The sequence below is a fragment of the Thalassophryne amazonica genome, chromosome 23 (genome assembly GCF_902500255.1).
Source record: "Thalassophryne amazonica chromosome 23, fThaAma1.1, whole genome shotgun sequence".
Classification (NCBI taxonomy): Eukaryota; Metazoa; Chordata; class Actinopteri; order Batrachoidiformes; family Batrachoididae; genus Thalassophryne; species Thalassophryne amazonica.
This window is the reverse complement of record NC_047125.1, coordinates 32,413,757-32,435,647: the sequence shown is the minus strand read 5'-3', so window position 1 is coordinate 32,435,647 and position 21,891 is coordinate 32,413,757. Positions and strand designations below refer to the sequence as shown.

General features: G+C 40.0%; 3 protein-coding genes across 15 annotated transcripts in view; 2 read left to right on the top strand and 1 right to left on the bottom strand.

Annotated features, from left to right (window-relative positions):
* The window catches only part of arhgef11 (Rho guanine nucleotide exchange factor (GEF) 11), a 38,303-nt gene extending 31,914 nt beyond the window's left edge, over positions 1 to 6,389 (bottom strand). For 8 of the 11 annotated variants that reach the window (XR_004559083.1, XM_034165091.1, XM_034165097.1 and 5 more), the window contains exons 1-7: positions 4,760 to 6,389; positions 2,539 to 2,553; positions 2,226 to 2,317; positions 2,021 to 2,125; positions 1,647 to 1,696; positions 955 to 1,012; positions 654 to 853 (exon numbers count right to left, since the gene is read on the bottom strand). Coding sequence is in view for 10 of the 11 variants with exons in the window: in XM_034165091.1 (XP_034020982.1) it covers positions 654 to 853; positions 955 to 1,012; positions 1,647 to 1,696; positions 2,021 to 2,125; positions 2,226 to 2,317; positions 2,539 to 2,553; positions 4,760 to 4,794 (555 nt within the window). In the remaining variant the exon portion in view is untranslated. The remainder of the gene's footprint in view (positions 1 to 653; positions 854 to 954; positions 1,013 to 1,646; positions 1,697 to 2,020; positions 2,126 to 2,225; positions 2,318 to 2,538; positions 2,554 to 4,759) is intronic. The other 3 variants (XM_034165093.1, XM_034165101.1, XM_034165100.1) reach the window with 1 other exon arrangement.
* A 3,253-nt stretch (positions 6,390 to 9,642) lies between these two features.
* Positions 9,643 to 15,001, top strand: LOC117505202 (myeloid-associated differentiation marker homolog). Of its 3 annotated transcripts, XM_034164774.1 has the most exons (3): positions 9,643 to 9,820; positions 13,675 to 14,680; positions 14,725 to 15,001. In XM_034164774.1, exon 2 carries the CDS (start codon positions 13,818 to 13,820, stop codon positions 14,667 to 14,669), a length of 852 nt encoding a protein of 283 aa, XP_034020665.1. In that variant the 5' UTR covers positions 9,643 to 9,820; positions 13,675 to 13,817; the 3' UTR covers positions 14,670 to 14,680; positions 14,725 to 15,001. The 3 variants fall into 3 exon arrangements, with proteins under 3 accessions (XP_034020665.1, XP_034020664.1, XP_034020666.1); XM_034164773.1 differs by having other exon boundaries at positions 9,644 to 9,820; positions 13,675 to 15,001; XM_034164775.1 differs by lacking the exon at positions 9,643 to 9,820 and adding an exon at positions 10,224 to 10,394 and having other exon boundaries at positions 13,675 to 15,001.
* A 1,462-nt stretch (positions 15,002 to 16,463) lies between these two features.
* The window catches only part of LOC117504767, a 34,117-nt gene continuing 28,689 nt past the window's right edge, over positions 16,464 to 21,891 (top strand). The window contains exons 1-4 of the mRNA XM_034164266.1: positions 16,464 to 16,529; positions 18,214 to 18,273; positions 18,448 to 19,146; positions 20,048 to 20,401. Of these exons, the coding sequence (XP_034020157.1) occupies positions 16,523 to 16,529; positions 18,214 to 18,273; positions 18,448 to 19,146; positions 20,048 to 20,401 (1,120 nt within the window). The 5' untranslated portion in view covers positions 16,464 to 16,522. The remainder of the gene's footprint in view (positions 16,530 to 18,213; positions 18,274 to 18,447; positions 19,147 to 20,047; positions 20,402 to 21,891) is intronic.

Here is a 21,891-nt window from a genome sequence, read left to right as displayed (position 1 = left end):
CATTATTACATCCCTCCTGTGGGTTCAAACAGAGGAACAAAACATATGGCATCTGTTTTGGGAAACCCCTATCTCCAAGCTGAACAGCTGATTCCTATAGTTCTACTCTCTGGAATTACTGCTTACAAGATTCCACAAAGTACTTTGGATACTGCTGACAGCAAAGCAGATGTCCCACTACTTCAATGAGAGGATGACAGAACATTCCACCTCCTCTTTCTGTGACAGCAGCAGCTGCACATCTTGACGTATTGTGCCTTCAAAAGTTAAAAATTTTCAACTTTTTCCGGTTGTCACAAAAACAGGGACAAACTGGACTACGCCCTCAGATTATTGCTAAAGCCAAGAACACGAGCTGGAGAAATCAGCTGGATAACTGTCAACCCCAATTTTCAGTAAGTCTCCAGTCGAATTCTACCTCTGATTCAGGATCGCAGTCTTTAATTAATATTTCACATTTCTTTTCCTGGATTCTTGAATTTGGTTCAGTTTTCCCAAACCTACACACACTGAAAGCAGCTTGCAGAGGTTTGCACAGGTTCAACTTCATCATCAGCAAGTCTTGGCAGGCGTCATCTTTCCGTTTTAACTCTGTGGGTTAATACGTCTGAAACCTAAACAAACCCAAGTGTCAGTGCAGAGTTTTTGGTCACCTGCAGCGGTTTGGGTCCAGTGATTCTTTGGGACGGGGTGCTGCTCAGTCCAAAGGACACAGGTGGTGTCATTGGGGCTGGAGCCTCCCCAGTCACAGACGTCCTTTGACTGGGTGTGAGGTCAGGACGGAGGGGCTCTAACGGGACACAGACGGCTGCAGGCGGCGGTCCTTGTAGCGTCAGAGCTACGTAAGGCCCAGCTGTACCGTAACAAAGACAAACATATCAAAATTGATAGAGGTAGAACACAACACTGCACTTACAGAATGAATTACTTCTACTTTAACTTATCCACACTCACATTTGATGAGCTTCACAACCTCCTGATGAGACATGAAGGAGACCAGCGAGCCGTTCACCTGATCGAAAAGACAGAAAAAAAAAAGAAAAAAAAAAATCACCAAAAACAAAACAGCAAGAAGCCAAACCACCTGATTTATACTTTCAATGCTTAAATATAGTTGAATACAGAAATGTGTTTTAAAACACATTTCACAAAGCTGAATATTCAAGAACAAGAAAAAAAGTCCATTTGATGTTTCAGCTTCTCATATTTGACAATTTGCCCATTTTTGTTTTATTTGAGAAAAATGGCTTCAAACTATTTCACAGATAACAGACGGGACTAACTTTTTAATACTGGTTAACATGGGTAACTTATTTTTTACTCTGGGTTTAAATAAATGAGCATTAATTTGGCTTAATTAGTGGTAACCTTTTAAATGGCTGTGAATAGTTTTACTCAGAGAATAAACTGTTTTAAAGACAGTCATGAACTGTTTTAACCTAAATGGTAAACAGAGAGAGTGGATTTAACGTGGCTTTATGTTGAATTAGCTAGATTTGTCTTGTTGTCAAAATCAACTCTCTTTGCACTTTAGTCTGTTATTTGTTCAAAAACCAGGTTCAGAGGACAGCAAATATGCTTTTACTCTAACCATTTGATAAATATGAGTTGATAGTGAAATAACCACTTGTGGCTCTCGTAACAACCTTTATGATTCGGTCTCCTTCCTGGACGCCGGCTTTTACTGCAGCACCGCCTGTAAGGAAGAGAAAAAGGAACACTTACGTGCTACTTTACATTTTCACATTTTAAACAGAATCAAAGCAAATTACATCTGCAGACAAACCTCTAAAAAAATTATCCTGACAGGACAAAATCTCCAAATGTTTTGACAAATATTCAAAAACCTGTGGATTAACTAAGTTTGAAAATTCTAAGTACATTGAGGTGAAATGTGTCATTTTATTTTTAAACAAAAACACTTCTGATATAATCTGGTTTGGTGTATATATTGAATTTGTTACAAAATTATAGTACATACACGATGGTAATACAAAAATGAACTGTGCACGCGTCTAACCTGGTCGGACATTCTGCACCAACTTGACTCTCTCTCCACACACAGTGAAGCCGAATCCCAGTTGGTCTTTCTGCACAACCACACACCTCTGGATGAGACCAGGGCCTGAGAGAGGAGGAAACAGACAGTGGATTCTAGTATAATAAAAAAAGAAAAATTCTAACAACTGCTTTGATAAAAGCATGCTGAAAAAAAAGAGCAGCACCTGTACTTTCTGCAGCAGTATCACTTGTTGGCTCCCTCTGCTGGGCAGCAGTGGACTTGCTGTCCGAGTCTCCGATGGTCAGGCTGCTGAGCCTGGTTGGAAGAACAGATCATGTGAGACAGTAAAAAACTGAATTTTTGACTGAGCTCTGTGTGGGCTGTTGGTCAGAAAATGAGTTACAGGCAAAATGAGTGAACATGTGAACGACAAAGACAAAGAGGAAAAAAAGCAACTGACGAACAAAAAAGTATGCATTCATGACGTGGAAGAAGAGAAAAAGGTAAAAACCATGAGAAGAAATAGAAAAACTCACCAGGCAGCAAAAGGACTGAAAGTAAGGCATGAAGAAAAACAGAGAGAAAAATGAGCAGAGGGGGAAAAGAGGATTTATCCTCTGACATCATTTGACCACCCGAGTTTAGTTTTAAAAAAGTCAGCATTCGTAGCTTCTGTGCATCGTCATTTTTCTCGTGATGTGAGAGTTTTGTGAGCTTTATCATGAAGAGTCAGCGGAGGTTCTCAGAGCAAGTCCGTTTTTACAGCTGGACTTCGGAACTTTCATTCATAAAGTCGACTCTGCACCAAAGCTGCTCAATGAGCCTCTTTAAAATGATCAGAGTCAATAAAAAGCAAAAGGAAATCATCCACTGAACTGTGATCAAACAGAGCCATTAGCACAAGTTAGCAGACTGGAGGAGAACGTCCACAGAAACGATGTTACCACAAACCAATAGCACGCAGACGTACAGCGTTTTGCAGAATGTCAGGAGCTGATGTCACTGAAGTTGGTTCCCATCAACATGTCTACTCTCTCTCCTAAAAAAATATGACTATTAAATGATCAGGGACTTCAAGGTGGACAATGAAGGCACAGATTATATACAGTTGCAGGTTTGAGGTGAAATGTTTCTGCATGCTTTAAAACATTTCTGCCAAAGCCACGTTCTGCAATTTGAACAACAAAATCTTTACTGCCTAAAACAATAAACAAATAAATGAAATAAAAGGTGAAAAAAAAAATCTGATTTGCTGTAGGAACTTGGAGACACCAACATAATATTCACATTGAATGACACTAAACTGGACCATGCTTAACAACATAATGATGTTGACATCTCACATGAATTCAACTGAATCAAATAAACCTGTTTTTAATTATATTCACGATGCTACTGCCTCTGAGCAGCTCATGCATACCAAACATTTACTCCACAGCGACACTGGACTGATCTAAATAACGTGCTTTGGGGGTAACATAGGAACAGATTAACAATAGGCTAAATGAGATCTACAAAATGGTGCATGTGATGGCAATATTTTAAGGCAATTTTCATAATCGGATTTACAAAAAGTGATCAAATACATCCATAAGTGTTCACAAAGCAACACTGGCACTGTCCAGTGTAATAACACAACAACGTATTAAAAATATGCTGCCGCTGTACAATGTGTCAGCATCGTGAACCCCAACCTGAACAGGGTTTAGAACCCTGGCGTCAGATCTTACTGGACATTTGTCCTACCTGAAAAGACAGAGGTTTCTTTTACCGACTGCCTTGCTGTCATGAGACAAACACACACACACACACACACTCAGGAAGTAGCAGGCATATGCACAAAGAGACAGAAAAGACACTGACAGTGGGAGGAGAAGGAAGGACACATGATCAAGACAAAAAGAGGCAACAGAAAGATGGCCAGCAGCACCAGGGCACAATTTAATATAAACACATTTTTAGCTCAATCACAGACACATAAGCAGGCAGAATCACACTGACACATTCCTACAACAAATGGATTCTATATGTTCATGTTTAATTCAGTTTAAAATGAGTGAGTTCAAAGTCTCAGGCGGCGACGCTCCCTGTGCTGATTTTGCAATTTTTTTCCTTGTTTGTGTTCCAGAGGTCACCTTATCGCTTCCCAGAACACACCTTGTCTGACTCGTTCCTCTGGCAGACAGACTGGACCACTGTCGTGTAAACAAATATCCATCTGCTGATCTGGAATTTCTACATTTTTAGCAGGGGGAGCGTGTCTGTGCATTATCCACAAATCATCACAAAATTCTGAGGAAATACTGAGAATCATCAACGTCAAGTTAGTGACGCGAATTTGGGAAGTCATCACATCAGCAGCACTGACATTTATGACAACATTTTATTCCCAACATCATTCTGTGACCAGACCTGCGTGGGAATTTTAAATACATATTTCACAGTACACATAAGTGCAAGTGGTACCCGATTGAAAAATGTGGAATTGAGTACAACCCTGGTTGTCTCCCTAGGGAGGACTTTCAGACACGTCACACTGATAGGAGGCCCCCTGAGGAAGACCCAGGACACATTTCCCAGCTGTCTTGGGAACTCCGTGGGATCCCCCTGTAAGAGTCTGAGGACTGGTTAAGTGGCATAAAATGAATGAATGAATGAATGACACCAACACCAGAAAAGGCCCCAAAGATATAGAATTTATGAAGAAATATAAAGATTGATAATAATCAATAATTACATGAAAAATGTGTTTCCTACCTGTCCAGGGTGGATGTGGGTTGACGGAGACTCATATCTGTGTGCTGGTGCAGGATCAAGTCTGTCACTGGGTCATTTCCATCATCATCATCTCTTTCTTCTTCTTCTTCAGTTTTCGGTCCACACAATGTGGCTCTCCACACTAATGTGTATCAGTTTTTAAGAGGCTAATTTCAGCCAGTCAGAATGATCTGCGTTTTCCCATGACTTCAGTACCTCATAAAGACAAAGTGGCGCTAAAAAAATATCACCTTAATCTGATCCTTAGCTCCCAAGACTACATTAGATTATATGATTAAAAATCAGGCTGTTGGCAGTTCAATGCTGCCATCGCGTAGACAGTTTTCACAAAGATCATCAATGATGAATGACTGTCTCGCGGTGCATCAAGAGGTCAGCGACTTCAGCACCGTTTACTGTCTGCAAAGCTCAGGCATTGGAAACAACCCTTTGTGACATTTTACACCCATGTGGGTAGTGTGACTTTGAAATAAACTGGAATAATCCAGGATATTGGTGCACCACAAAGTTGCAGGGAAAATGTTAAAATGTAACAGGAAAGTAAAATTAGTTTGATAATGTTATGAGATGTACATGAAAAGAAAAAGCAATGCTTAACTTAAATTCTTTGTTAATAATCAAAGAAGTTTTTTTTAACGAGATCACAACTTAAATTGAATTATCGCTGCTTTTTTGCAAAGATAATATATTTTGGTTTGAAGCTGCTAAACAAAACAATCCTAAATTTCATATTGCTTTGTGGCAAATGAAGGTGATAATTTCGTTATGTTTTCTTCCCAACACTTTTCAAACTAAATAATTAAACAACGAAAATAAATTTCTCCAGCACCTCCGTACCTCAGGTTAGAAAAGTAAAATGCTCTTTAAACCAGCAGTATTTTTTTTTCTCGAATAATTATAAAATACAGTAATTTACATGCTAATACACTGGAAACGACAAATAAGCTAATTAGCAGTTTAGCCGTCTTTAGCGAACGCCGGCGCTGCTATATGTTAATTAAAATGAAAGCCCTCGTCAAAACGAAACTTAAAAGTGATTTCACAGCTGTATCTTACTATAACGACCATCTGAAACGGCCTGCTAACCCAGTTAGCGATAGCTAGGTGAAGTAGCCTCCCTCGTTAGGCCAAACATCAAACCGCGGTATTGCGTCGGCACTCAAGCCGACAGGGAGTGCTTTGTTTACGGCTGATAGCTTCGCCACCCAGTCGGTACTTTTGAATCTTCTTAACTAGCCAGCCACGCTTGTAAAATGAAAGGTCAACATGACTTCGACTACATGCGAAAGGCCTAAAGTGGTACCAGTCGAAATATGGTTTATAAAATCAGTTTTTGTGCAATAGCAGCCTCTTTAAAGCTGCATATTAGCCTGAGAGCTAGAAGGCAACACCTCAAGTCGTCCTCCAAAGAAGTCACAGTGATACATCCACGATTCGTTTCTCATTCTTCTGGTGTTCCCGAACATTCAGAGATCTTCCGCCGTCTCTGTTGCTGCATATATCTTTCTGATAAATGTTATTCCTGCAGGTGTTTGCTGGTCTCTGCTGTGTTGTTATCCTACTGCTCAGATCAAACCATGATCTTGTCGTCAAAGTTCACGAGCCAACAGCGCCCTCATGTGGCCAGACACGTGACATAGCACAAACTGAGCTCTCAACTAGAAGAGCACTCGAGAACACGTGAACACATCCCTCAGCCAATCAGCCGAGGAGAAATTCAACTCAGCTCTCTCAGCGAGACACGTGTGTGCGTTTTATGGTAAAAACAACACACACATACACACACACACATATATATGTATATATACACTCAACAAAAATATAAACACAACACTTTTGGTTTTGCTCTCATTTTGTATGAGATGAACTCAAAGATCTAAAACTTTTCCACATACACAATATCACCATTTCCCTCAAATATTGTTCACAAACCAGTCTAAATCTGTGATAGTGAGCACTTCTCCTTTGCTGAGATAATCCATCCCACCTCACAGGTGTGCCATACCAAGATGCTGATTAGACACCATGATTAGTGCACAGGTGTGCCTTAGACTGCCCACAATAAAAGGCCACTCTGAAAGGTGCAGTTTTATCACACAGCACAATGCCACAGATGTCGCAAGATTTGAGGGAGCGTGCAATTGGCATGCTGACAGCAGGAATGTCAACCAGAGCTGTTGCTTGTGTATTGAATGTTCATTTCTCTACCATAAGCCGTCTCCAAAGGCGTTTCAGAGAATTTGGCAGTACATCCAACCAGCCTCACAACCGCAGACCACGTGTAACCACACCAGCCCAGGACCTCCACATCCAGCATGTTCACCTCCAAGATCGTCTGAGACCAGCCACTCGGACAGCTGCTGAAACAATCGGTTTGCATAACCAAAGAATTTCTGCACAAACTGTCAGAAACCGTCTCAGGGAAGCTCATCTCCATGCTCGTCGTCCTCATCGGGGTCTCGACCTGACTCCAGTTCGTCATCGTAACCGACTTGAGTGGACAAATGCTCACATTCACTGGCGTTTGGAACGTTGGAGAGGTGTTCTCTTCACGGATGAATCCCGGTTCACACTGTCCAGGGCAGATGGCAGACAGCATGTGTGGCGTTGTGTGGGTGAGCGGTTTTCTGATGTCAATGTTGTGGATCGAGTGGCCCATGGTGGCGGTGGGGTTATGGTATGGGCAGGCGTCTGTTATGGACGAAGAACACAGGTGCATTTTATTGATGGCATTTTGAATGCACAGAGATACCGTGACGAGATCCTGAGGCCCATTGTTGTGCCATACATCCAAGAACATCACCTCATGTTGCAGCAGGATAATGCACGGCCCCATGTTGCAAGGATCTGTACACAATTCTTGGAAGCTGAAAATGTCCCAGTTCTTGCATGGCCGGCATACTCACCGGACATGTCACCCATTGAGCATGTTTGGGATGCTCTGGACCGGCGTATACGACAGCGTGTACCAGTTCCTGCCAATATCCAGCAACTTCGCACAGCCATTGAAGAGGACTGGACCAACATTCCACAGGCCACAATTGACAACCTGATCAACTCTATGCGAAGGAGATGTGTTGCACTGCATGAGGCAAATGGTGGTCACACCAGATACTGACTGGTATCCCCCCCCCCCCCCCCCCAATAAAACAAAACTGCACCTTTCAGAGTGGCCTTTTATTGTGGGCAGTCTAAGGCACACCTGTGCACTAATCATGGTGTCTAATCAGCATCTTGATATGGCACACCTGTGAGGTGGGATGGATTATCTCAGCAAAGGAGAAGAGCTCACTATCACAGATTTAGACTGGTTTGTGAACAATATTTGAGGGAAATGGTGATATTGTGTACGTGGAAAAAGTTTTAGATCTTTGAGTTCATCTCATACAAAATGGGAGCAAAACCAAAAGTGTTGCGTTTATATTTTTGTTGAGTGTATGTGTGTGTGTGTTTGAATTTTTGTGTGGTATCAAAAAATCATGTGTTTTATATAAAAATTTCTTAATTTCCTTTAAACTCACAGTGAAAAATAATCTTTGCATCATGAATGAGAAGAAATTAATATAATGCAAAGCTAAAATATCCTCGGCCGTATGAGCATAAAAATAGGAAACTTAACGTGACCATTTGACCTATTAAAATAGGTCAAGGTTAGCCATCTTTGAACTTGTCCAAGGTCTGTGTCCCAAGAATGTTCTCTGTGAATTTGAAGGGTCTGGCCATAATAGGGCTGGATTTATGTTGAGTAGAGACGGACAGACGGATGCAAAGTCTTCACAGTACCCGATGGCCATATTTTGGCATCAGATAAAAATCTAAAAGCCAAAATGATGGATTTAGTATAACGCACGTAAACCATCAATTTTACATCCAGTTTTCTTCAGACAAGTCAGAGGATGAATCATGAACACATGAACATGTCCGAGACGCTGATTATGTCTTAGCTAGATGGTGCAAGGAGATGAGTGAGGAAAGCCACCAAAGCATCCAGACAACCCAGAAGAAATTATAGGTTACTGTGGCCGCGATTGTGGAAATTGTGCCTATAGTGCAAGTTTTGAATTTTGCATCACCAGTTTACAGCTTCTTGATGAAGTGGTATAGAGGAGTTTTATTTAGGTAGTTATTTTATTTGTTTATTTTTTTAAAGAAGACTTGGAAGTTCAGCTACATTTTGCCAGAAGGCACATGGGAGCTGTAAGCCTAGATTTGTTGAAAGAAAATTCTTCTCTGTTCCACTGTGAAACTTTACTGTAACAAAGAGGGATGAGCAGGATTCTTGTCTGTCTGCAGACCCAATTCTGAATGAAACTGTAAGAACAAGTTGACTGGTTGCAACAAAATGATGTGAAAAGATGCTGAAGTTCAGAAAATGAATTCAGTAATATTGTGTATTGATCAGAGAGCTGTTGTTTAGATTCCATGTTAGTCATATTTTTGATGAAACAGCGCACGTCAGCAAAGATACAGACAGACAAACAGGACTGAGACATCAGCCTGTACTTTGAAATATTTAGCTTTGAGTTTGTCAGCAAAGCAGAAATGATCACTCTGTACATTCTTCAGATGATTTGCTGAAAAACATATTTCAGTTTTGAAGTATTTCAAAGTGGCGTGTTGCATATATTTTTTTTTTAGGTATTTCTTAGACTAATGTTATCTGTGAATCACTTCATTTCTAGTGGAATTGTTTTATATAATAGATTAGAAACACATTAGAATGAGAACAATATAAAGAAAGCAAGAGATTTAAACGACAAAAATAAATGAAATATCAGATTATTAACATGCAAAAGGTAAAAATATGTTTTGTTTTGGGTTTTTTTTTTGTTTTTTTTTGCTATGATGTTGAAATGACCTCATGTACTGTTGGCGTTCCATACTTTACCAAATATGGCCAGTGCGGGGCGTGGGAGAGTCTGCCACCGCTGCTGCTGCTGCGCCCTCTCCGTGGATGGATGCGCCGACGCGTCACTTTACGCACGGTGGATACACCAAGTTTGCACGCAACAAAACGGAAAAACCAAAGCCTATAAACCGGTAAGATCAGTACTCAGACTGACATTCTTGTCTCCCAGCAGCTGAGATTTTAAACTGAAGCGGATACAGTCTTTGTTCTATTTTTGGACAGAGCTGCTGGCGCAGATCGGTGCGGTATGTCCGCTATTCGGGGCGGAAAACCTCTTTATCACTGGTTACTACATAGAACGCTTCTAATTACACAGACAATACGTGGTAACACTTAATTTCAGGAAGGCGTGTCTGTCTTGTAAGCCTTTGATACTTTTAAAACCTTTTTTGTATTTAAAACATGTAAAATGCGCAGTTTGTGCTCTTCTAGGATTTTACCATCAAACCATCAAAATTAACCAAAGCGTGTTTCCTGTCAGCACACACACACACACACACACACACACACACACACACACACACACACACACACACACACACACACACACACACACACACACACACACACACACATCAAACTACAGCGGTTTTGTGTTCAGCACATAGGCGTAGCTGTGGGGTGGACTTAGGGGGTCACGACCCCGCTCATAAAACTAGGCTTTTTGATGCTTTGAACCAAATCAAACACTTCTTTCAGAAAACGGTGAGTTGAAACGCTTCACACAATGTGTTACTGTGTTGAAATGCAATAATTGATTATGTGCTTTTGAAAAGTTCAATGCAAAATGAAACAGCTGCTTCAGAAAAAGATTCAGTTTTGACAGATTTGAAATATTACATGAAGAAGTTGCTTTAGAAAAGGTTTTTCTGTTTTGAAACGTTTAAAACACCAAATAAAACATTTGCTTTAGAAATGATTTTACTGTTTTGAAATACTACAAAGTTATATCTTGTGCACCGCGGTGATGCCTTGGTTCAGAAAGTGATTCAGGTTCAAAACACTAAAACACACTGCTATAATTGTCTCTGAAAATTATTCTCTGTATCAAAATGCCTGAAAACAAATACTTGTTTTTCAGAATATATAATTTTGAATGTCTCATGTATTAAATGAACCAATAGCTTCAGTTTTAAAATGCTTGTAGCGCTAATATAAATGAAACAACTGCTTTTGGAAATGATGCAGTGTTTTGAAATTCTTTAAAAAAAATGTCAATGCTGATAACTAGTGGACAGTGGCTATTCTTTGATTCAGGAAAAGATTCACAATTCTGAAACACTCAAAAAAATTTAAATGATACATTTGCTTCAGTAATCACTTGCTGCACCTGTTTGAAATACCAAATGAAACAGTTGCTTCATGAACTGATACTCTCTTTGAAAGTACTCACAATACTTGTAAAATGACCACTGTTTCAAAACAACAAATGAATCAGCTGTTTCAGAAAAAGATTCAGTGTTTTAAATTGCTTAAAAAATGTTGATGTGACACTCGTAACTGAGACAAAAGTGTAAACATCAAAGTTCAGATTTGCTGTTGAACAAAAGGTTTTGTTTCATAAACTGAGGTTAAAAAATGGATGTTAAAGTGATGAATCCTGTCAGGTCTGAGGAAGGTTAAAGGTTCATGCGGTTTGGTTCCTGTGGGTGTCCCACGAGGCCATTAGAGCTGCTTCCTGTGTCTGTCTTACACAACAGGAAGTGTTGAATTAAATGAACCATGTTACAGCAGCCACGTGTTTCTACTACGCAAAGGTTTGCACATCTGTAAAACCGTGCAAAGCCGCCGTGCAGCTTCGCACCGGCGTGTCTTCACAGCTCCACCTACGGCTCTGCAGCAGCTACAGGATGTGATGGTGCAGGTTTTCAAAGATGGGCTTGGAGCCAAAAGCACACTGTTGCATCTTTGAAAGTTCTGACTGCATTTATTTCTTTATTTTAAGCTGCACACTGTGTGCTCAGTGAGCGTTATCAAACAAACGTGCACCTCATCAGCAAAGCACCAGGCACAAAGTCAAGTTTGGTCAAAGTTCAGCTCAAAGTGCAGAAAACGTGCACAGGGGGCGCTGTAGTGATTAATGTCCTGACTTCCTCCTCAAGGTCTGAGGGACTTTCCAGCTGCTTCAAACCAAAAGTAAACCGACAACTGTGCAGGTAACAACTTGAACATTCAGCCAAAGTTCCTCAGACATTCCTGGAGCCTGACGCACTTCTAATCTGAGCCTGGACGTGTCTGTCAGGAACCAACAACCAGAAGGGCATCAGAGTGCACAACCTCAGGCAAAAACTGCTTTCATCTTCACCCTTTTTGCCTTTTTTTTCATAAATCTGCCTGCAGATATCTCATTTGTATTACAGAGTGAAGCTGCATGGAACCATTACTTTTATAATCGATGAATCTATCGATTAATTGTGCTTTATGAATGCTGTTTGGTCTGCAAAATGGTGAAATATGTCAATCGACGTGTCCCTAAACCCCTAATGAAGCCCTCAAATGCCAAAGAAACCAGAAAATATTCACACTAAAAAAAGCTAAAATATTAAAATCATTATAAAAGAAGAAGAGTCAAAATCAAATCAAAATCAAATCAATTTTATTTATAAGCAGTTGCCCCAAGGCGCTTTATATTGTAAGGCAAAGCCATACAATAATTACGGAAAAACCTCAACGGTCAAAACGACCCCCTGTGAGCAAGCACTTGGCGACAGTGGGAAGGAAAAACTCCCTTTTAACAGGAAGAAACCTCCAGCAGAACCAGGCTCAGGGAGGGGCAGTCTTCTGCTGGGACTGATTTGGGCTGAGGGAGAGAATCGGGAAAAAGACATGCTGTGGAGAGATCAATCATTAATGATTAAATGCAGAGTGGTGCATACAGAGCAAAAAGAGAAAGAAACACTCAGTGCATCATGGGAACCCCCCAGCAGTCTAAGTCTATAGCAGCATAACTAAGGGATGGTTCAGGGTCACCTGATCCAGCCCTAACTATAAGCTTTAGCAAAAAGGAAAGCTTTAAGCCTAATCTTAAAAGTAGAGAGGGTGTCTGTCTCCCTGATCTGAATTGGGAGCTGGTTCCACAGGAGGAGCCTGAAAGCTGAAGGCTCTGCCTCCCATTCTACTCTTAAAAACCCTAGGAACTACAAGTAAGCCTGCAGTCTGAGAGCGAAGCGCTCTATTGGGGTGATATGGTACTATGAGGTCCCTAAGATAAGATGGGACCTGATTATTCAAAACCTTATAAGTAAGAAGAAGAATTTTAAATTTTAAAAGTGTATTTTAAGAGTGAAAACAACAACTGTATTTTGTGGAGTATAAGTCGCACCTATCAAAAAAATGCCTCACCGGACTATAAGTCGCGTGTTTTGAGCTCTTTAATTTGGGATTTTGTGCATTGTTGTAGAGCATTTTTTTATTACTGGCATTTATTCTTTTATTATTGGAGTTTATTTTGTTTCAGGCTTTGATTCTTGGGAAAGTTCTATATAGATAGTCATTAAAATGACTAGAATTAAGAACAAACTTGTGAATTTTTCGTATATAAGTTGTACTGGAGTACAAGTCATAGGGCCTCCTAAACTAGTAAAAAAACAAACGCAATTTATACTCCAGAAAATACGGTAATCATTTATCAACTTAGCTGGTGGTTAATTTAACAATCAGTTATTCAATCAGTTGTTGCAATTCTGTTTCAGGTGAGTTTTATGAAAACAGAGGATTCACTGAAGTAGCTTCATATCTTTGATTTTTTTTTTTTCTCCACTAGGTTAATTAAGTTGATTCAAAGTCATTAGGTGTTTCATTTCAGTTATTCTAACTTCTTTATTTTATCTCCATTCTAGTAAGAAATCAACATATTTCTCAGATTGTAATTCAGTTTTATAGTAAAACAGTTTATTTTAAAACTGTGAACAATTTCTTACAAGTTATTTCCTGCTGACTGCACTGAACAATTTCAAGATTTTTATTCTTTTGTTTTTTTTTACAGTGTGTGTTTTGGGAACATGTGATGAACCTGGAGGGACGCTGAGTGTGGAGGAAGTTATCATCTCTGGACCGCGTCTGTGAAAGACTCGACATAAATCCTGGTTCAAGCCCTTTCAGGTCTAGACTGACTGTAGTTTTCCCATCATGCCTTTAGTCGCGTTTCCTACTTCCCAGCTACTGTGGGTCCGTGTCGCCGCCCTGGTGTTCAGCTGTGTGGCGTTTAGCGTCGCGGCCCATGGAGCCGCAGTGTCCCACGGAGGAATGGGTGACTGGTGCATCTTCTGCTGGGTGTTCAGCTTCGCCTGCACGCTCGTGGTCCTCCTGGTGGAGCAGTTTGGTCTCCAAGCCCGCGCCCCCGTGTCCTGGTCCAACTTCCCCATCACCATTGCCTGCTACGCTGCACTCCTCTGCCTCTCTGCCTCCATCATCTTCCCAGTTTGGTTCCTGAAAGAGCAAAGGTTCTATGGCGAGATTCGCGACTATCGCATCGCCGCCACCGTCTTCTCCTGTTTGGCTGCCATAGCCTACATGGGGGAGGTGTGCATCACCAAAGCAAGACCAGGAGAGGTGGCGGGCTACATGGCTACGGCTCCAGGCCTGCTAAAAGTGTGCCAGACCTTTGTGGCCTGCGTGATCTTCATCCTGGTCAGCGACCCTGTGTCATACGACCATCACGCGGCGCTGAAGTGGTGCATGGCGGTGTACTGCATCTGCTTCATCCTCTCCATGGGCGTGGTGGTGCTGTGCGTCTGTGAATGGACCGGATGTCTCCCAATCCCCTTCTCCAAGTTCCTGTCGGCTTATGCGCTCCTGGCGGTCATCATGTACTTAAGTGCGACCATCATCTGGCCCGTGTTCCAGTTTGACAGTAAATACCACGGCAGAAGCCAAACGTCGTCCAAGCTGATCGCCGTGTCCGTGCTCACCGCTCTCAACTTCTTACTTTACCTCGCTGACCTCATCTACTCCGCACGGTTGGTGTTCGTCAGCGTTTAAGAAGAAGGAATGAAGGAGGGAATCACAGCCGGCGATAAGAGCTCGCCACACGCGGCAAACACGTGTAGCTTCCACTGAATTTATTTAGTCGTTTTGTAAACCGCTGTCATCATTCTGATCATCATTCTTCATTATTCTGTTGTGTTTAAGTCTGGACCGTGGGACAAAATTAGAATCACGAGACAAACGCCACACCCCAACTACACCACCAGAAGATAAATTATATAATTACAAAACTGCAAATCCTCATTATGGCACCAAAAAAAAAAAAAAAAAAAATCATCATCATCATGACACGTGAAGACGGACAAAATATAAACTCATAATTGTAAGACAGCAACACTTAATTATAAGATACTAAGTCATAATTGTGACTACAAACAGTCATGCTAAAACATAATTACAGAATTCTGTGAGTGTAAACATTAATTTCAAAATAGTAAATGTTATTATTACAAAATTTTAAGTTAATTGTGAGATAGTAAATATTAATTACAAGCTACTAACTCATAATTATGAGATAATACATATTAATTACAATATACTAAGTCATAATTGTGAGATAATAGATATTAACTACAAGATACTAATTCACAATTAAGAGATAATAGATATTAACTACAAGGTATGTATTCATAATTGTGGGATAATAGATTAACTACAAGATCCTAAGTCATAATTATGCGATAATAATATTAAATATAATATACTAATTCACAGTTCTTAAATGACCGATACTGACACGTAATTCTGAGAAAATGAATTTAAATTCCAAGGTGTTATATCTTTATATATAGTTATAACCTTGTAAGTCACACATCTGTCATAACTGCAAGAGTCAAAGTCATAATTATTAAATTCTAAGTCAGAATTACATGAATTCTGAGCTATTGAGTCATAAATACAAGACAAATTATGAGACAAGAAGTCACATTTATGAGTCAGTAAGTTAATTATGATTTATTATCTCACAATTCTTTGAAAGTCTCTCATAATGTTGATGTATTATTCCACTTTCTCCCTCATAATTTGGACCCATGATGAATAATCAGGGTGATGGTGAATATTTGCAGTTGATGCAAACAGAATTCCACAGTTTCAGCTGTGTTGGTGGAAAAACAGTAACTATTAAAGTTGAACGTTCACTTTTACCTGTGTGTGTGTATTTGTTGGAATTACTCAAATGCACAAACATCTGCAGTGACACAATCGAACCACCGACAAAGGAAGGATCGAAGGATAAAAACGTCATACAAGAGAAGACAGGAAGGGAAATGTTTCTTGAATAATCTGCGCCCCCTGGTGTTGGTTGGGTGTAGCTGCAATTATGCCACTTTCCTGTTTTGGGAGCAGGTTTTTCTCCATTCAAGACACAAATAATACGATTTATTTTCTTTTTTTTAAGCAAGTCATATTTATTCCAGGACTGTGTGTTTTCCCGTCATTTTAAAGGCAGAACCCACTTTTTCAATAAACTGAATGACTTCACCGAAAAAGCTGTTTTGTTTGGGTCATAAGATGGATTTGTATTTATAAATATCCAAGAATTCTTTCTTTCTTTTTTTTTGAGCTGCAGTGAGAGGACTGAATCATTTTGTTGACGGGGGGGGGGGTGTCACAGTATGACATTACATCACAAATGGAAAAAAAAAAACCCTGATGAAATCTAAATCAGTGTGTTTAAAATCTTAAATAATGTGTCAGTCCCAGGTCTTTTTTTTTTTTCTTTTGTTAGTCCCAGGTAAGAATAATAATAATAAAGAATAATCAGACGCCCCGCTGACGTCATATAGACAAAAGTGAAACAAACCGGACTCGGAGCACAAACCGTCTGAGAGCTCGGAGCAGAAAACATGGACAGTGAGTAGAAATTATTTCAGTTATTACTATTTTAAATCACTCAGCTATTTATAAAATGCCAGCATCGTTTGTACAATTGAATGTTCTTTATGCATATATGACCCCAGTTGCTTTTTGATGTTCCTGTGAAATTATAAATTTATGTTTCGATTTAATTATATTTTCTACAGATTATTTTTTTAAGTTGACATTTAGAGTTTCGTTTGTTCCTGCTTTTATTTATAAAGAATGTTTTAAACGAAAATGAAAGGATGAGTTGGTTTTACACCCCTTCTCTTCAGTTTCACTTTCACATTTCACACAACATAGATGCCCCCCGGCCCTTTTTATTGGCATGTCAACACAAAATCAGTTCAAACAAAAGTGAATATGCAAGCTATATGTTTTATTCAATTCATAATAATAATGTTTTTTATAGAAATGGGCAGTGTTGGGCTCCAGAATTATTCTGAAAAAAGAAAAATCAGTAAAACTACCTAAATACCGTTACAGAACAAACCGCAGGTTTTATGGTTTAAAGCTGTTTTCATGTACAAAATAAATAAATACATAAATAAACTCATGGAGTTAAAACCCATGATTCTAACAGCTTTTATTTGATAAATTGACATGCTGTTTTAAAACTAATTATTTCTGTAGAATATAAATGCTGTAGTTATTGTAAATTCATTGAGAATTTGTGTGTACTAATAGCACACAAGCACAGCTGCAATGATCATGCAATATTAAAAAGATTGTACAACACAATTACTTAAGTTGAGTTTTCCTTAAAATAGATTTTGAGATCTTGCGACTGAAACTCTGGTAGAACTTATATGCTGAAATATCAAACACAAATAGAACACAATTTCATATCAATTATCATTCAAGTTGAAATTCATCACAGATATCATTTATTTATGAATATTTATCAGGTTTTCATTATTTTTAATGCTTTTGATGCATTAAATGTGCCTAAAATATTTGCACAGCACTGTGTGCATGCACGTTCACTCACACACACACACACACACACACGATGCAAATTATTGGTTGTGCGAAAGTAGTTTTAAAAAGGGATAATGTGCACCATCTGTTATGTTTAGTTCACGTTTCGGGGTAACACACGTCATATGTCATAGAATCCAATGGATGTTGACCTTGTTTGGCTTTTACTTTGGAGCTCAACCATTCAACACAGTCAACAATATTTCATTTATTAATCCTATTAGCTCAAGCAATAATTTAAATCACTTCTTCCCAAAATTGGAGCAACTTTAACTTCAGATCCCTGTGCAAGTAAAACCGACCTTTGCCACCATTTTTGCTGTTTTTACCTCATAACTCCAGAACATTCAGTCATAGATTGTCCAAACTACACCTTTTTGGTAACTTTATAATCAGACAAATAATGTGGTATATGGTTCAATATAACTGGAGCATTTTTAAATTCTGACCCCTTTGTAATTCTTCATTGACCCCTATCTGATTACCCTGGGATGGCCACCATACATTTATGGAGGTCATGCAGGGTACAATGAAGTTGGATTGTATGTGTTGTTTATTCCCCTTAACTGGTACTGATGAGGTCAATATTGTCTACTGGCTCAGGGACTACAGCAGCTGTAATCATCAAATTATTCAACACTGCAGTGCTTTAAAATGATTAAAACAACAACTCACCTTTCTCAATGTCGTCTTGTAGAGCCAACAACAGAAAAACATGCTATCAATTCAAAACCTGCACCTGGGAAATGTATCAAAGGTAAGACAGTACCTCAGTAATTTGTATGTTCATAAGCTTCATCGTCCAAATTACACCAATAACCTCCTCACTGCAATAGCACAAGAAGTTATTTTTTAAACAGTTTCAAAATCCCAAGTGCCAAGATAACGAGTCCAACAAACTGACTAATGATTTTATACATTTGTCTTCTAGTGCTGAACACAGTGACGATTGTCCTGCTGGGACAATCTAAAGCTGGGAAAAGTAGCCTTGCCAACACCATATTTGGAGAAGATACGTTCAAGACAAATGGTGTTTTCAGCTCCGGGTTACTCGAGGCAGAGTCGAAAACCATCCACAGAAAAAGAATCACTTTGATCAACACTCCTGGCTTCTTCAACTCAAACATGTCTGACAAGGAGATGAAGTCAGAGATAGTAAGGTGTACCACAGAGTGTGCTCCTCAGCCCCATGCTTTTCTCATTGTGCTCAAAGTGGAGAAAACCGAAAAGCTGAATGCAGTCATCACCAAAATGCACAAGTATTTCTCTGATGACATTTTCAATTTTGCCACAGTTGTCTTCACTCATGGTAACCAGCTCCCGACAGAGACAAAAATTGAAGAGTTTGTTCATGAAAATGAATGTCTGAGGGATCTGGTGAAGAAGTGTGGTGGGCGGTGTCACATTGTTGACAATAAATTCTGGAAGAACCAGCAGGATGACTCCAGGAACAAACAGGTTCAGGTGGCAAACTTACTGAAAACGATAGACAAGATGTTTCTGGAAACTCTTGGTGGCTACGTGAGCAACAAGATCCTCCAAGCAATAAAGACAGATGAGAAGATCAATATGAACGTACGAAACATGCTCATGAACAACACAAGCATCGACGCTAAGAATCGCACCTCCTGTTATATGGCTGGGGGGGGCCTGGCTGCCGGTTTGTTTCTTTTTGTTTTCCTCCCAGGTGGCGTGCATTTGGGACTGAGTGGCTGTGTTGCTGAGGCTGTCAGGACCTCACCCTGATCACCTGCGACTCGTCAGGACTCACAGCTGAGGTGCATCTGGATGGATTGGAGCATGTTGGCATTTAAGACTGGAGTGCACAGTGTGTATTTGCCAGAGACTCGACCTTGTGACCAGACGGGTGAGATCGTCGTCTCGGGAGCCATCTCATCAGCAGCGGATGCTGAGAAACGTCCAGGTTTGATGCACAGTCTGTGAAAGAGGAGGGGGTGAGGTCTCACGCTCGTCAGCACACTTCCTGAGGTACGTTAGATGTTGTGACTAACAGTTATACAGTCAGTAAATGTGGTGTCCCTCACACCTTATTGTATTGAGCTGTTTGTTAGTCATGTATCAGCTTCCACTGCAGTGGAGTTTTGTGAACTGGATGTTCCATGCCTGCAGGTTGGAAGCTGATCAGCAATCAAGCCAGGAAGTGTTTGCTGTTTGTACACCTTTAAGTGTTCTGTGTGTAGAGTGTGGACTCACATAATGGTTCCTTCTTTCACAGACTCGGTTGTTGCGGCCACCTGGGGGGTGTCGGCGGGGTCCTTGGGTCCGAAACAGCTTCTGGCTCCGGACCGTTAGCGCTGCTGGGAGCGCACCACGCCAGACCGCATCTTTCTGTATTATCACTGTTATGTATTAAATTCAGTTAGCCTTTGTACCGTGCTCTGCTTATTTCATACTGGGTCCTTCAAACGCTGGTCGGTTCTCCGAGCTGCGTCCGACACATAACACCTCCAAGGACGAGTGGATCAAACTGACAGGTCCTGAGGCTCAGTCCTTCCTGGTACTTTTCTTAGGTTCAGTTGTTCTGCTGGAAACTGGAGCAGCAACAAGAGGAGGAACTGAAGCAGCAGAACCAGAGGAACCACAAGGAGCTCCCCAAGAAAAGGAAGCAGAAGGAAAATCTGTCAATCGTGAGCCAAAGAATGTGTGGATCAAAGTGACGGGCCCGGCAGCACAATCAGTGGCTGAAGTTTTAGCGGGGGCAGCAGACTTACAAGAAGAAGAAGAAGAAGAAGAAGAAGAAAAAGATGAAACTGAAGTGGCACCAAAAGATGTAGAACCAGAAAACCCAAAACCAGAATCCCCAAAAATCAAATCACTAGAAGCAGTGAGAGATGGAGAAGCAGCACAAAGAACAGGAGATGTATGTCAGAGGGCAGCAGCAGTCATTTCAGGAATATTTGCAGGACTATTAACAGCGGCAACCGGAATTTTTGGATTAGTAGCAGCAGCAGTCATCGGTGTGGGAATTGGTACAGTAGTAGTCGTGGTCATAAAAAAAATTGCATAAGTTATACGTTTATTCAGAGCTCTGCAGCAACATGCTGGGATGGTTTTGTTGGTGATCATTTTCTACACAATCCTGTTTTTATCATTATGTTTCCAACTCTCATTTGTTGGGCATTCCCCCTTACTGCTGTTGGGAGTATTTTTATTATTATGTTTTTAGAGATATATATCTCACAAACAACTGCTTTACAAAACTGGGCTTTGAGGGAGGCGTGTTTGAACAATTTTCTTAAAAATAAATTAAATAAATAAATAAATAAAAACTAAAAATCTCTTAGAAGTGTTGTCCAGTGGAAAATGTGGTGGTTTAAATTTTTCTTTTGCTCTTATTAATTTAAATTTTGGGTTCAATCAAGGCATTTTAACATCTCATACTAATTGTACATTGAGCTTTAAAAAGGTGGAGAATAACTTTTAAAAATATATAAAAATTTGCTTTCACGTGACACAAATTTTATTAAAAATGGAACACAAAATTTCCTTTTCTGAAATGTCTGAAATGGAAAGCAAATCATTTACCACTGAGGTTGAAAAAAAAAGATTGTATTTTGTTGAAAAGACTGATTTCCTGTGTGACTGACAGGATCCCTCTCCGTCGAGCCAGTTTAAGGGATAAGCTGGCCTACGGGTCGCTGCGGCCATGAGCCCTGAGCTCTCCTTAGCCGGGAACTGTTCCACCTCAGTATTCTTTCACTGGGGTACTTATATCTTGTCTCCATATACATGTCAGCATGCTTTGTGGTTGTGAATATATACAAATGTCTTTTTTTTGTTCTTTTTAAAGATTATATTAGTGATAACAAGGGAGGAGTAGGGTACAATTAGCTAAACCTAGCACCTAATGTTAGCTTATCGAGCCGGCTACAGCACCATTTGTCATAGCTAACAACATAGTTGGTTCTGTTTGGGAAGTTAACGTTAATACACACTTTTGTTTGCATTTGTTGTTCTATGTATTTGTTGTTACGACCGTTATTGTAGGGTGAAGCGACACTTTTGTGCTTTACACGCCAGTTACCGGCTTTGTTTAGCTTTGTTGGCTTGCAAGGTGTGCTAGGCTAGTTAACGGCTAAATTAACAGCTCATCTGGCTATAGTTAGCCTGCTTTCCGGATTTCCTTTTCTTTTTATTTTACATGGTGTACATTTTTAATGGTTATTCAGTTTAACGCACTCTTTAATAGATGCCAATAGATAGAATCTAAGTTTGGGGTTTCCATTAGAAAGCATGTAGAGTATGAAATTGGTCTTCCTATAGTAGCAATCCATAACCTAGCTAGCAGGGTGAACTTCAGATAGAAACCTAAACATATGACATCATAGTGTCTGTTTCTATAATAAGTTAACCA

Excerpts from the sequence above, each read along its gene's own strand:
- LOC117505202 (XM_034164774.1), top strand. The coding sequence starts at position 13,818 with ATGCCTTTAGTCGCGTTTCCTACTTCCCAGCTACTGTGGGTCCGTGTC.